Genomic DNA, 15,859 nt, shown 5'->3' with positions numbered 1-15,859 from the left:
GATGATGACTGATATTACACCATTTGTCGTTGTCATGTCACAATGTTAATTCGTATTCTCCATTTTCACCACCAGATGGCGATGAAACATTTAATGTACACATACAGGCCCATCTCTGACGTTCACACGGGGCACCTAAACAAATGATAAACCAGTACTACTACACTCTTCTGAGGTGTTTCGGCACCCCCCCAAAAATCTGCTATTCTACCCATGCATGTAACTTGAATAGGTTGGGCACCCAAAATTATTTTAAAAGTCCTCGATTTGCCCCAAATCTTTTTTTTATTTGCGTCTCACATTCCACCCGCTTGATTTTGTGTGAAACTTAAATATCTTCCTTTGTGTTCCACAGAGGAAAGTCATACGGGAGATTTTCATTTTGGGGTGAACTATCCCTTTAAATGAGGCATTTACACAACGTAACGAAATGTTGTTTATGATGCCAGTGGTTATTATATAAATCCTTTATTTTGACGGAAACCGATTTTGCACACGATGGTGTTTTTTGAGAAGGATAGCTCACTTCCATGTGTTTGTCGCGACTCGCGTGAGGTAATTACCTGTCACGCAGGTAAATATATTCAGGCTCGTGGGGTGGCGCCGTTATGTGTTTGGGTAACAGAAAGGTAAAAAACGTCTCCAATACCTGCCTACACTTGCCGCTGCATGGACAACACCCGTCAAACCAATCGTTTGTTCTTCCTCGCGAGCGCCGCCGATCCTCGAAACACAACACGTATGCTGGTTTTACAGTCGTGGATATATTTAAGAAGCCGTGTCGGAAATTATAAACGGAATATCAAACGGATGACTTGTAATACGCTTATCCCGGAGTTTCGCCTGAAACTTGCAAGAGTTCCTCGAAGAGTCCACGCAGGGCTACAACTTAACTGAGGGTGTAACAGGAAGTACCTTCAATTCATTATGGTAAGTGCATCTAAAACCACAGATCATGTATTAAAACATTTTAAACGTGGTTATGCAAATAAACAGCTGCGCAGATGTCAAGATTGAATAAATCCGCGAGGTGTGATTTGTTTGAAAGACACGAACGCAACATCAGATTTGCATTGAAGTTGCTGCTTGAAACAAAGTGATCCCCCGACAAAATAAAATAAAATAAAATACTTCCTCCTTCCATTCGGACGTGCTCCACGTGAGCTTTGGGTTTACCTGTCCAACAGTTGAGCGGTGTCGTCGTGGCCTAATGCAATGCAGGCTTCTCTTTAAAACACTTAAACACTCAAAGCAAATTCGCTGGTAAAATATATTTCAACAATCCCTAGACATCGTTAAACCGATATTTTGGGACAATAGAATAAAGGAAAAGCACTGAAACGGACATACCCAGATCTCCTCAGTGTCTTGTGCTCACGACATAAAAAGTATGTTATATAGCCTATGTTAAGTTGAGATGTGATGAAATACATGTTTATATTTATTGCTATAGTCAGTGAATGTACAAGCAGCCCATCACAAAGAAAAACTCGGTTATTTTTCTTAGACATCCCAGAAGTGTCACAAATCTGTCTCATTTGGTTTCGTATGAGATCTCATCGACAAACTGACCTCAGATGTACTATCACAGTTGTCTCATTTGTTTCACCCCAGCAATTTTAGTGGAAACATTAGTTATATTTCGGTCGATACAATGTAACAACTGGGAAGTCTGTCAAACCTCTCAAGCTATGAACCAGCAACCTGCATTTTTCCTGGTGGAGGAGACAGAAATGTAAGATCAAGACAGACGGAAAGTGGCATTCAGTATCATTGTACTTAAATGACTTGAGCAATAAGAAATATTACATGCTCGGGCTGAGACTGTGTTGTGGATCACGTTTCACTGTTTTGTTGGATACCTGGACTGAATATTCCTGTCATAATAACACGTTTCAAAGCGGCGAAGGAGAAGTGCTTTTATTGCCATAGGGCCTGTATTGTCTTCACACAAGCTGATTCAGGACAAAATACTTTTTGTTATTAGACTCATCGTTACAAAGGTTGACACAATGATATCAAGCTTGAGTTGCACTACACCAGCTCTCATTTGCATTTAATATGCGTTGTGAATGTTCCCATAACGGAAAACATTGAATGGCTTCCTATATCTTGTGCCACTTTAAAGTTGTTGGTAACTGGTAGTTAATAAGTATTTTCTTGCACTTATTAACTGGATCTGAAACGTCTGTCGCATATGTGTTTTGCATTCCCTGTAAAGTAGTTGAATGTGTTTGAGTTTTCTTAATGCGAGATGTCCCAAATATAGATGCGTCTCTACTTACAGGGGAGCAAAGAAAAGTATCACTGGCAGACTCAGAATGTGAAAGTGAGCGGAGTGGACGACATGGTCCTCCTCTCCAAGATCAGTGAAGATGCCATCACGGATAACCTGAAGAAAAGATACATGGATGATTTTATATTTGTATCCTTTTGTTGGTATTGTACTGCATATTCGAAAACCCATCACTAATGCTGTAATCTGCCACCTCAGTTTTATTCAAAGGTTCAATGTGTAATTTCTTGGAGGATCTTTTGACAAAAATGCATGTTAATATACATATGTATGTCTTAGAGGTATGTAAAGAGCTTACATAATGAAGCGTTATGTTTTTAAAAAGACACGAAATGTGAATCGGGCCTTAGTTCTGTGTCAGCCACCGAAGTGCTTCGACAGGGAGGGTTGCAATTCGACACCTCACCACTAGATGCCGCTAAATTTCATACACTGGACCTTTAACACATTTACTGTTTTTAAATGTGCAGATTCTTTCAGGACTTATCCAAGGGTACAGAATCAAAAGATGACGGGGAAAAAATGCTGTGGATAAACCTTTAGTCCTTAACCACGAGTCTTCAGACATACATTGGTCCTGTGCTGATATCAGTCAACCCTTTTAAACAGCTGCCGTATTTCACAGATCGTGAGATTGAACTCTACCAGGGAGCTGTAAGTATAATAACACAAGCTTGAACTGTACACGATATGTATATAATATATAACATATTCAATACAATAAGATCTTCAGATGATGAATCGTTCTCCAGGATAAGTCATTCAGGCTTGACAGAGCTGTGCAAGCCATAGTAACAGCGCTGCATGTCCTGTCTTGCTTTGTTGCTAAGAAAGCATACAGATCAAATCTGATGTTTCATTTTTTAGAAACGAACCTACAGTATATCGTCCCTCTTCTTTCCGAAACCTTGTATGTCCATATTTGTTTTTCAGGAAATGGGAAAAACACAGTATTGCCCGGTTTTACAGACGAGGCTTGAGGCTTGTCCCAGTCTTAACTGAAAATAACTTGCCATAAAATATCTTAAAATACGTCCGTGCCATTGTTTTGTCTCAAGATGCACACCAGTAATGTGTCCTTTTAAGGCATTTTTATAAAAGCAATTTAAACATCCTAATTTAACTAAGGGTTAGTCCTGGATTAAGCTGCCCCGTCTGTGCAACCGGGCCGATGTTTTTTTTTAATGAATAAATACTGTGTTGTCAAAGTTGACGAGCACGTTTTTATAATTTTTTGTTCGATATTTGCAAAACCCACAAACATAAAAGGTGACTAATATTGATGATTTATGTCCCAAAATATATGAGGTATGCGGTTTCACAGCAGCGATATTACCATCGCCATGACAACATGTTTCTGTTCTGTTGTTCCCAGGCCCAGTATGAGAATCCCCCCCACATCTACGCTCTGGCCGACAACATGTACCGCAACATGATGATTGATTCAGAGAATCATTGTGTCATTATTAGGTCAAGAATCACACATCTGGACTCTTTCACTCTTACTGAATCTGTTTATTGAGCATCAAAGGTTTGAATCATGTGATATGAATGTGTTTCAAATACAGCGGAGAAAGTGGAGCGGGAAAGACCGTGGGAGCCAAGTACATCATGGGCTACATTTCTAAAGTCTCAGGAGGTGGGCCTAAAGTTCAGGTGAGTCGACATTAGCGTCCCACGTGCTCTTTATTTGAGGAGAACCTAATTGCCGTCTGGTAGGAATCTGAATGAACTGGGTGTGGCTGTTTCTTTTGTTAAAATCGCTCTGATCCTGTGCATATGTGAAATGTTACACCCTTGAATGGTTATTTGATGTGTGTGATGGTCAAAATACAGTCATACTTTTGTTACTTCAGTTTGGGACATTGAACAGTTCATTAGCAGATTTTACATGAGCTTGAATTTTCAGAAACTATAAAAAAGCCTAATTCCGTGTGCTTTTTGTACTTCAAACAAAAGAGCTGTAGTTTTCGTTAAAATGTAGTGTGTTTGAATAAAAAGATCCTTTATCTTCCTGTTTGTTTCCTGTTTTAGCATGTGAAAGACATTATTCTCCAGTCTAACCCGCTCCTGGAGGCTTTTGGGAATGCTAAAACTGTCCGCAACAACAATTCCAGTCGCTTTGTAAGTTTGTTTTGTAAGAGTTTGTTTTATGAGTGCGGACTAATGATAACTTGATGACGTGAATGTGCTAAATGAGGTGATAAAGGTAACGACACAGTTATGGATCTGGAAATGCAACATTGTTTCGCTTCGGTTAACTCAAAGCTGCAATTTGTAATTTTTTGTTGTTGTTAAAAACAAACAAAAGCTCATTTATTGAGCAGGTACACAAACATCAGTTTTGCTTACCTTACCTCATTCCACAACAGCAAGCTTAAAATAATGATTTATAAATTGTGCTGATGGGTATGATTTCAAAGAAAATTTTAAATAACGCTGCAATCAGTAACTTTGTTCCTCTATATTGTCATCTCTGTTTGAAACATCAAATTGAAGGTTACTTTACTTACTTACTTTTATGGGTTGATGTCAGATGACGTCAATTTGACGTTTCCTACGAAATCTGATCCAACAGCTCAAATTATAAGGCGTTATTATAAGCTTTCCGATGCAAGAAGACTGTTTTGAACACTGATCTTTTATGTTCTTTATCAATAACTTCATAACTTTAGTTTATTTTTAACCAAAAAGCTGCAGCTTTAACATTATTGTTAATTATTATATTATTTAAATATTTTTGTATGAAATGTAAATCATTTCGGGAGTACTTCTGCCTCTTTGCCTTTAGTCCCTAGAATTGGTATCATCCAGTTTTAGGAATGTAATTTGGAGCTTGCTGGCTCGCATGTCACAACTTGTTGATGCTGCAAGATTCAAGTATGAGTGTAATTTGTGTGACTGTAGATTGTGATGTTGTGAAAGTGTACTTCTGTAAGCTGGGGTATGTCAGAGAAAGATGTGTTTTTGAGATTGTTCACTGTATGTCTGCCATGAAGCCTGTTTTATATTGCAGGGAAAGTACTTTGAAATTCAGTTCAGCCGCGGAGGAGAACCTGACGGTGGAAAGATCTCTAACTTCCTTCTGGAAAAGTCTAGAGTGGTGTCTCAGAACCAAGGCGAAAGAAGTTTCCATATTTATTACCAGGTAAAGATTGAACCAATGGAAGTACATCCAGGTAAAGGTCGTCAGGGCATGACAGCACCATATGCGTCATGGTGCTGTCATGTTTGGCCAATGTGATATCATCTTGTTAAAGGGGCACTCGTTGTTTTTGTTTTTCGATTTTAACCTGTAAAGAAACTTAAAAGTAGTACTATTGAAAAATGCTTCAAATCTTGTAAGGTATATGAAGAGTTTGGTTCCAAAACGCGAAAAACGCCATTAAAAAAAAAGAGTTTCCACCAAAATCAGTATTGTGTCAGGTCGGTATTGAAAAGTCACTTTTTAATTTTACGCAAAATGCGATATCCACCGTGTTATTCTGTCATGTTTTCTCCCTTTTTTTCAAACTGCAATACACGCCAGTCTCACTTCTCCACCATTCCACGCACTGTAAACAGTAATGGCGGCGCTCTGAATACGGTCGGCTCCTAGTTTCCCTGATCGACTTTGTGTTCAACAAACAAACAAAAAAATGAATAATTTTGACGGCATTGATGAACCTGTGCTGGTTTCTGCGGTGGGGAAGAAATCTAATCATTTACGTGAGGAGGTTAAGAAGATGAGGCAGTAATTTATAGCATTAAAAGATGCCCCGTTGAATTCATTTTAGGAGCGATGACTGATTGAATGTGTTTTTAGTCCAGTGCCTGTGTGTAAGATTATATTGTATTGAGTTCAGAGGCTGTCATATGTGGATCAGCTCACTTTGTTGTGTATTTTCAACAGTTTTAATATGAAAAATAACTTTTATATTGATGCAATGGATTTATTGCATTTTTTTATTGTCATGGATTTATTTCATTTTGAGGAAAAAATGATCAGCTTTTATAATAAATCTTTTAAAATCAAAATCTGGATTTGAATTTTTGATGTTACTAGAACCTAAAGATGCTATGTGAAACTTTGAAACAGAAAATAGTGGTTTTCATCTCGCCACTTTCTTTGTAAAGAAAACAAATGGATTTATAGCGTTTTGGAACCAAACTCTTCATATAGTCATATCATATTTAACATAAAAGTGGGTCACTTCATGCGGGTCTCCATATTGACAAGTTGACGATTTTGTTTTTATATCAGTAACTCTTTTGTTATTGTAAACTTATTTTCACAGAATAAACGTATTCATTGCTGAATGCAAATTTCGCATGTTGGGTGTATTTGAAAGATCAGTCACTGATTTATAGTTATTTGAAAGATACATGAAACCAGTGTCTTGATATTGATGTTAGTGCTTTTTCTCTGATGTTTCTATGTTAGCTCTTGCAAGGAGCCAGCAAAGAGCAGAGAGAGAATTTAGGCGTCACCACCCCTGATTATTACTACTACTTAAACCAGTCCGGCACCTACACTGTGGAGGATGTCAGCGACAAGAAGGAGTTTGCAGACACCATGGTGAGTTTGAGGCATCGTTCCTAATGCCTGGTTAAGTAAATATCGCTTGGTTTTGAGTTTACCCTGTTTACACCATCAGGAATGTTGTGTTTTAGGCTGCCATGTCAGTGGTCGGTCTTTCTATGGATGAACAGGACACCGTGTTGCAGATTGTGGCAGGAATCCTCCATCTTGGGAACATTGCTTTTAGGGAGGAGGGCAACTATGCTGTGGTGGAGAGTGAAGATTGTGAGTTTGATTTATTTAGCATAAGACACTTATTGTAAATGATTACAGCTTACAGGTGAAGAATAATAGAACACAAACAATTTCAAAGAAGTCAATAAGTTTGAATGTCTGGAGTTTACATGCTAGTACGGAAAATGGTTAGTGAGGTCAACCAGTAAATGTATTTATATTTTTAGCTATAGACAGCATAGCAGTGAGTGTTTCGCATGAAAATTAAAAAAACATCGAAACCAGTGTATTGTACTGAGAAGTTATATTTGATGGCCTGATGGTAATAGATTAGCTTTTTGGCACGCTTAAAGAAATAGTTCACCCAAAAATAAAAATTCTGTCATCATTTACTCACCCTCAGATTGTGCCAAACCTGTACAAATTTCTTTATGTTAAACAAAAAGGACGATATTTGGAAGATGGTTAATAACCAAACACATCTCATCCCCCATTGACTCCCGTGGTATTTATTTTCCCTTACCATGACAGGTAATGGGGGATGTATATAGTAACTAAAAGCTCATCCAAATAATGAATTGCAGTCTTCCAGTGAAACTATGATTTTCTGATGTTGTGCTTGCTGATTTTCCTCTTTCACTCCGGTGAAGTCCTGGCATTCCCCTCATACTTGTTGGGAATTAATCAGGACGGTCTGAAGAGTAAACTGACCAGTCGCATCATGGACAGCAAGTGGGGTGGCAAGACGGAGACTATTTCCGTCACTTTGAACACGGAGCAGGCCTCCTTCACCCGGGATGCCCTGTCCAAAGCGCTCTATTCTAGACTCTTCGACTATCTTGTTGATGTGAGCCATTCTGCTAGATTCAACCTACAACCTATTATTTACATGTAAATTGTGTTTTTGTGGTATATGTCTGAAAAGGTCATTTCAAATTGTTTGTAGGTCATAAACAAGGCGATGCAGAAAGACCGTGAAGAGTTGAACATTGGCGTTTTAGACATCTACGGCTTTGAAATCTTTCAGGTGGATTTTTAGTTTCCTTTCTAAATGAATGTTCAAAGTTTCTCTGAAAGCATCGCATTACATCCACGTATTGGACCTCGTGCTTTTATCTGTTTTCAGAAAAATGGATTCGAGCAATTTTGCATTAACTTTGTAAATGAAAAACTGCAGCAGATTTTTATCGAGCTCACGTTAAAAGCAGAGCAGGTGAGTAGGGCTTTTTAAACCTGCACATGCATGGATGAAAGCGTTTGCTGATGTTTTCCCCGTCTCTTTTGAAGGAAGAGTATGTACAAGAAGGAATCAAATGGACCCCCATTGAGTACTTCAACAACAAAGTTGTATGTGATTTAATTGAGTCCAAAGTGGTGAGTTTAAACTTTCCTCGTACGTTCAAGTTTCATTTTCATTACAACTCTTCAACTAAAACCATTTCTGGGTTATTTTTAATTACCCAGAATCCTCCTGGTATCATGAGCATCCTGGATGATGTGTGTGCCACCATGCATGCTAAAGGGGAGGGTGCAGATCAGACTCTTCTGCAGAAACTACAGTCACAAATTGGCGCTCATGAGCACTTTAACAGCTGGAACAAGGGTTTCATAGTACACCACTATGCAGGCAAAGTAAGAGACATATATCGTCACATCCTTTCGAAACCTATGATATCCAAATTCACTGCTTTTCGTGAAAATCCTGAAATATGAGGACACAAGGTTTCAGAAGGACAGCAGGGATATGTAAGGGATGAAGAACTCATTTATGCTAACAGTTACAGCCAAACTTTTACCCCTTTTTGAAACTGGCAGTATAGTGTGGGTGCAACACTGCCCCCTATTGTGGATGTAGCCACTGTGCATCTCATACGCTTGTATTCTTAAAAGGGTCATATGACACGGCTAAAACGAATATTATGGTTTGTTTTAGATGTGATGCAATGTGTATACACGATTTAAGGTTCAAAAACGTTGTATTTTCCACACACCGTGCATGTTTGTATCTCCTCTTTGCCCCGCCTCTCTGAAACAAAGCTCATGGCTCTGAAAAGCGAGGTGTGCTATGATTGGCCAGTTAACCAGTGCGTAGTGATTGGTCGAATACTGCAAGCGTGTGAGGGAAATGTAACGCCTCTTACCATATTTGGCACATCACGTTCCTCTTCAATTGTACTGACAGGTACGCCCACCTTACTTGCGTATACATTTGGGCGGTCTTAGTCAAATCAGACCACCAACTGACGTAGATTTGTGGGGGTGTGGCTACACAAGGCGTTTCAGGCAGGTCTGGGTGAGCATTCGCTTTTAGATAGAATCCATCTTTTGTTCCCACACTTTAATGTTTGCAATTTTATGTGTCTAATACATGCATGGGCAACTTATAACACACCAAAGACACAGAAAAGCCCCTTATATATGACCCCTTTACGGGTAATTGATCACTGTCCTCTCCTGTAACATTCCTATCAGCCAATCATAAAATCAACATGCGTTGTTTACTAATTCATTTATTTAACTTTCAAATCTTATTTCGGATTTCTACAAAACATGTTTGTGCAAGCATGAGACCGTTCAATCCATTTTTGAAATGTGACCTTTCTTCCTGATATTTTAACAATGTGCATTATTTGTTTGCACGTAAAAGAATACACAGGAATTCCTGCAACCGAATATATAGATGCTTTTAGTGTTGTAGTGCTTTTAAGTGCTTCCAGCAAGCAGAGTCAAGCAGATATGGATTGATTTAATATAAGTAATAAGAGCTCTGTTTTTCCAGGTGTCCTATGATGTGAACGGCTTCTGCGAGAGAAACAGGGATGTGCTGTTCAATGACATCATCGAGCTCATGCAGAGCAGTGAGTTGTAAGTGCTTATCTGGTTATTTGTTTTACTCATTTAGGCCCTGTCAGCTGGACCCACAGTAACAGCGCTTCTGCCGTCTGACTGTAATTTCCTAATGAAATAATAAATAATAACATAAATAAATCATAAAATCGATTCGATGGCACTTATCTCTGGTAGATGTAAAGTTGTCTTTTGTTTTCACTGCAGAAGAAATATTCAGAGGTGTGTGTGACTTTATAGTTAGAGAGCTGTATTGGAACAGTGTCTGTGATGTGCTAGCAAAGAATAAACTGTCATAAGATTTTAAAGATGTGTGAAATGCTTGGCACGGTTTGCTTGCATCTCTACAGCGCCTTCATCAGAGATTTGTTCCCAGAGAACCTCGAGGCTGAGAAAAGAGGCCGTCCCACCACTTCTGGTTCAAAGATTAAGGTCAAACATCTGATTCACAAAACTAAAACGAGTAACTAACAATAAACATTCTGTGCCTAAACTTTAAGCCGGGTTAATATAATACTAAGAGTTGTATTAACTGTATTTTACATATGTTTCTGATGTGTAGTTTTGTTTACGAAGGTGGTATTATGTCTTCATTTACAGAAACAGGCAAATAATCTGGTTCAGACGTTGATGAAATGCACCCCTCACTATATTCGATGCATTAAGCCCAATGAAACCAAGAAGCCTCGTGATTGGGAGGAAAACCGGGTCAAACATCAGGTGGAGTATCTGGGATTGCGGGAGAACATCCGCGTGCGCAGGGCGGGCTACGCGTTCCGCCGTATCTTCAGGAAATTCCTGCAAAGGTCAGTCTTTTGGCTGATTTATTAACGCTTTGATTCTGTCAAATGCTGTGTACACTTGTACTTTACAAACTTTCATTACAAATAATAATAAAAGAGCATAATATCTGTTTAGGTATGCCATCTTGACCAGAGAAACGTGGCCCCAGTGGCATGGGGATGAGAAACAGGGTGTCCTGCATCTTTTAAGATCTGTCAATATGGACTCGGATCAATACCAGCTGGGCAAGACTAAAATCTTCATCAAGGCTCCAGAATCAGTATGCAGTTTTTTGTAACTTGGATATTTTTTTTAAAGAGCACCTCTCAAAGTTGTTTTCTTATGTATTATGGGGGGGTTCATTTGCATTTTTTTGGGTGCCCAGCCCATTATCGGACTACTATGACACACTGCTATATTTGAACGTTATTGACATTCTGTGGAAATGAGTTTTACATGTCAATTTTTTGTCCTTTTTAGTTATTTCTGCTGGAAGAGATGCGGGAAAGAAAATACAACGGACATGCTCGGGTAATCCAGCAAGCGTGGCGCAAACACATCGCTGTGCGCAAGTACGTCCGCATGCGAGAGGAGGGTAAGGACTCACTTAACTTCCCCATCCACATGAAGAATAAGCCTTTTTTTATACGACTATAATAAATACATCCAATCTTGGCCTTAGAATAGAAAATTTTTTGTAATGTTAGGTTTTGGATTTGTGTCAAGCCACGGACTAGTAATGAGCACATATGCAATTGACACAGTGACCCATTTTCATGGAGAGACTTGAATTGAAAAACTCCCAGTGCCTTCTATTGTATCTATCAATTAAAATATCCAAAAGCATAATATTATTTATTTATAAATAACCTCACAATTAAAGTTGACCCAAAAACGTTTACTTAAACGCCCTCTTGTCATTTTAAACCTGTATGACTTTCTTTCTTCCTCAGAAGATATTTTGAAGAAAGTTGGTAACCGAACAGCGCTGGCCCCCACTCACTTCCATTGTACGGACACAAAACCAATGCAAGTGAATGGGGTCCAGTGAACAACATTCTTCAAAATATCTTCTTTTGTGTTCTGCGGAAGAAAGAAAGACGTACAGGTTTGAAATGACAAGAGGGTGAGTAAATGATGACAGAATTTTCATTTTGGGGCGAACTATCACTTTAAGAATTGAGTTTGAGAACACAGAAGTTTGAAATCACATTGACTTGTATCATTTTAGCATCTGACCTCCTGTTGAATAAGAAGGAGAGAAGGAAGAACAGCCTGAACCGTAATTTTGTAGGCGACTACATCGGCACAGACAACCGCCCTGAAATCCGTCAGTTTGTGGGTCGCAGGGAGAGAATCGACTTCGCTGACGTGGTGGTCAAATACGACCGCAGATATAAGGTACGACTCATCTCCTACCAAACCAGAGATCTAAAATAGACGTCATAAAAACGGTTGTTTTGTGCCAGTGTGCTAAAGTAATTTGACAACGGATATTTTTCTGCACGTGACTGTTCTCACATGCTTCTACTACACCCACAGACTGTCAAGCGTGACCTCATTCTCACCCCCAAGTTCCTCTATCTGATTGGACGGGAGAAGGTGAAGCAGGGTCCTGAGAAAGGGCAGATTCGGGAGGTGATGAAGAGAAAGATCGAGTTGGAGAAGATCCAGTCTGTTTCTCTAAGGTGCTCTGTCAGATATTGTAAAATGTAAATGCTTGATAACCTTTGGACTTTAAAGTTCTCTGGACACTATGATGGAATAACTGATGTTTCAAAATTACGTTGTTTTTTTATCATTTTCCACAACTGAAATTGCACGTGGATGGTTGCGGATGTTGACATGTTTTGTTTCTGTTATATTCATAATTATTTGTATATTGTGCTTTTGTTCTCTCAGCACACTACAAGATGACTTCTTTATAGTGCATGAGGAGCAATATGACAGCGTGCTGCAGTCCGTCTTCAAGACAGAATTCCTCAGTCTGTTGTACAAACGCTACGAGGAGAAAACCCGGAAGAAGCTTCCACTTAAGTTCAACAACCTGTAAGCACCACTGTAGCATTTATAATAGCTGTTTCACGATGAACATTCACATGGGATTCTGTCACACTTTTGTTCTGTATTTGTTTTTGAAAGACATGAGACTTGAATATTGCTTTCTTACAGACTTGAATTTAAGGTGAAGAAAGGAGGCTGGGGTCCGTTCTCATCCGCTGGTTCTCGGCAGATCCAGTTTCAGGCTGGGCAGGGGGATGAGGCAGTTCTGAAACCCAGCAGTAAAGTCCTGACTGTCAGTGTTGGACCAGGTCTTCCTAAAAACACAAGTGAGTATGTGGTAAAGTTGTACATAAACGTACAATAACTTCATTGATTGAGATTGTTTTTGAGTTTTGACTATTGATCAGTGGAGAGTTTACAATGATACAAACCATACAGTGCACAGTTTTTCCAAAAACATTTGCAGACAATCTGGCTTTAGCAGACATTCATATTTTCTTGGGTAACAAAAATAAATATTTTGGAGTCTTTGCATTGGCTCCCTGTTAGGTTTAGGGTTGATTTGAATGATTTTAATTTTGATGCTTATTTATAAGACTTTGCATGGGTAGGCACCTCAATATGTATCTGAGCTCCAGTGCGTGACCTTCGCTCATCCGAAACGGGTCTTTTAACTATTCCATCAACCCGGTTGAGATCGACGGGTGATAGGGCTTTCTCTTCATTAGCTCCAAAATGACTTAATGCTTTACTGAATGAGATAAGGCAATCTAAATCGCATAGCACTTTTAAATCTCGTCTTAAAACTCTTTTTTTTATGGTAGCTTTTACTCTATTTTTGTATTTTATATTTGTACGGTTTATCATGTTTATTGTTTAATTTTATAATTGTGGATTGTTTTGTTCTGAATTTTACTTGTAAAGCGCTTCGAGGTGCACTTTATAGGCGCTATAGAAAAATAAAGTTTAGTAAGCGGTATTGACAATAACCTTATATTAAACCATGATTTTCAATATTGTGCTAATTCTACACGTATGATAATATTGTAAATAATTCTCTGTTTACTGGTTTATATTATCTGAACATTGTGACTGAAATTTTGTATTACTCTCTGACACTTCTCATCGTGATTATTGCTTTTTTAAGATGAATCGCTTTATGTATTTCTCAGCTGTATGTCGTGTTGGATAAAACATCTGCTAAATGAAGTATTGGAAGTAATGGAAGTATTTGCCAAACTTCTAAATTACAATTAATGCTGTAGGTGACTGCACAACAGACCATTTGCTCATGGCTAACTTTCTGTACAAATAATGACCTTGACTTTTAATAAGGACAAGATTATTTTTTTTCCTTTATCAAACAGTTTTGACTTAAGAGCCACAGTGGTCAAAAACTCGCTCTGCCTCACATTTTGAGTGTGATTCATTGTCCAAAAATGTTAATACAAAATAAAAGGGATAAAAAATGAAAGAAAAATAAAAGATATTTAAAAATATACATATGATGGATAGAATTATTTATTCATTAAAAAAATAAATACATAATGCGATAATATGATTCATGCGAAATCTTTGACAGCCTTAATAAAAATAATTTATTATACATTAAAAGTTCAAATATATTCGTTAAAACAAAAAGTAAAAAAAACCTAGATAAAACTACGATCCTGACACCATCCTGACTCGTTCCTAATATTTCTTGTCTCTACAGGACCCACTCGCCGTGACAACCGAAAGAGCAGGTACGTCGGAAACCGGAATCCCAATGCAGGCCAGTATTCTCGTGGTAAGTTTATGTGCCGCATATCACACTTTACCTGCTACTGAGTCTTTGAATGTTGCCCTAAGAAGTTTAAATGCTCTGTCATTTAAGAACCTGCCAAGACTGATGGTCGAGGAAGAGGAACTCAAGGTCATCAACCCTTTGTGAGGAACTCTCTGCTGCGTCAGCAGTCCACTATGGAACAGCCCACCTTACCCCAACAAGGAGGATCACGTCGCAGTCACCATGACAGCCAGATCTACGCTGACATGGGCTTCATGAAAGTTCCTGACCAAGGAGTGGCAGGGTGAGATGAAGTGGATCGAACATCATCAGAAAGCACTTAAAAACAGAGCTGTCAGTTTGTAAAAGCTTTTAGGAAATGTCTTAAACTCATTTTGGCTTTTTGATTTCTATTCTCTCAACAGAATGCATCGCAGACGTTCAAAAGAGTATAAACCTCTCCCAGGGTCAGGACGGCCTAAACCCGCCCCCAAACCGAAGCCCCGCACCCCACAATGCAAAGCGCTCTACACGTATGACGCTCAGGACACTGATGAGCTCAGCTTTCAAGCAGATGATGTTATAGAAATAGTAACTGAAGGTAATATACCTTATAACATATTTTATTATTATTTGTTTAAACAAAATGATACAACATGATCTGTACTATATTATACTTGTGTGTTTTCTCTCCAGACCCCTCAGGTTGGTGGTTTGGCCGTCTGAGAGGAAAGGAAGGCATGTTTCCTGGCAACTATGTTGAAAAGCTCTAAATTGACATTGTGCTGTAAAACATTCAGTGGTTCAAAGGCAAGTTGTTGTAAGAAGAACAATGCAACAGACTTGATATTGTGGCTGGGAGCTGTGTATTCTACCCAAACCCAAAGGATGTTAACAAGGATGGCCCACCTTAACACAAATGTGTTTAAATAATTCACTTTGGACCACCTACATAACTTAGATGAACTTTTATGTGATTCAGTTTTTATATAATGCAATAGTAGCGGAATGTAGAAGAATATCTGTCATTTTGACTCCCCATGTAAAACACTAGATATTTTTAAATGTCTTTCTGAGAATTGAATAGATGTATCAATATTTTAATGTACTGTTCCTGTGTAATTTTACAAAAGTTGTATTTTTAAAGATCCTTTTTTTACTTATATTGTTGTTATGTATAAAATCAGAAAAGTGTCTTCAAAATCCAGGTGAACAAAAATAAAAAGGAACCGTTTGCTTCTAGATGAAATGTTTCGTTATACGGCCAAAACATGGTATGATTTATGTCACTGTTCAGAGAAATGTCTGGTGTATCAAAGATAGATATATTCTATTTAAATATTAAAAATGCAAATTTACCATCCCCAAAAAATGTACTCGCCTCAGATGCGATGTTGTCCAATTGTGCGCGGGAAAGAACTACATT

The 15,859-nt window shown here is 38.4% G+C and overlaps 1 protein-coding gene across 1 annotated transcript; it reads left to right on the top strand.

The window, feature by feature from the left end:
- The first annotated feature begins 511 nt into the window (after window positions 1-511).
- myo1eb (myosin IEb) lies at window positions 512-15,789 on the top strand. Its single transcript, XM_057341148.1, has 27 exons — window positions 512-930; window positions 2,288-2,425; window positions 2,861-2,950; window positions 3,672-3,766; window positions 3,865-3,952; window positions 4,331-4,420; window positions 5,313-5,444; window positions 6,720-6,854; window positions 6,950-7,082; window positions 7,682-7,878; window positions 7,978-8,058; window positions 8,158-8,244; window positions 8,319-8,405; window positions 8,496-8,663; window positions 9,811-9,896; window positions 10,229-10,310; window positions 10,479-10,684; window positions 10,797-10,941; window positions 11,142-11,256; window positions 11,893-12,062; window positions 12,204-12,349; window positions 12,564-12,710; window positions 12,834-12,991; window positions 14,380-14,454; window positions 14,542-14,737; window positions 14,859-15,034; window positions 15,130-15,789. Exons 1-27 carry the CDS (start codon window positions 928-930, stop codon window positions 15,204-15,206), a joined length of 3,303 nt encoding a protein of 1,100 aa, XP_057197131.1. The 5' UTR covers window positions 512-927; the 3' UTR covers window positions 15,207-15,789.
- The last annotated feature ends 70 nt before the right edge of the window (window positions 15,790-15,859 follow it).

This window comes from Triplophysa rosa, linkage group LG8 (assembly GCF_024868665.1).
Source record: "Triplophysa rosa linkage group LG8, Trosa_1v2, whole genome shotgun sequence".
Lineage (NCBI taxonomy): Eukaryota > Metazoa > Chordata > Actinopteri > Cypriniformes > Nemacheilidae > Triplophysa > Triplophysa rosa.
Note: the sequence above shows the minus strand (reverse complement) of the source record. Positions and strands in the feature narration are given on the sequence as shown.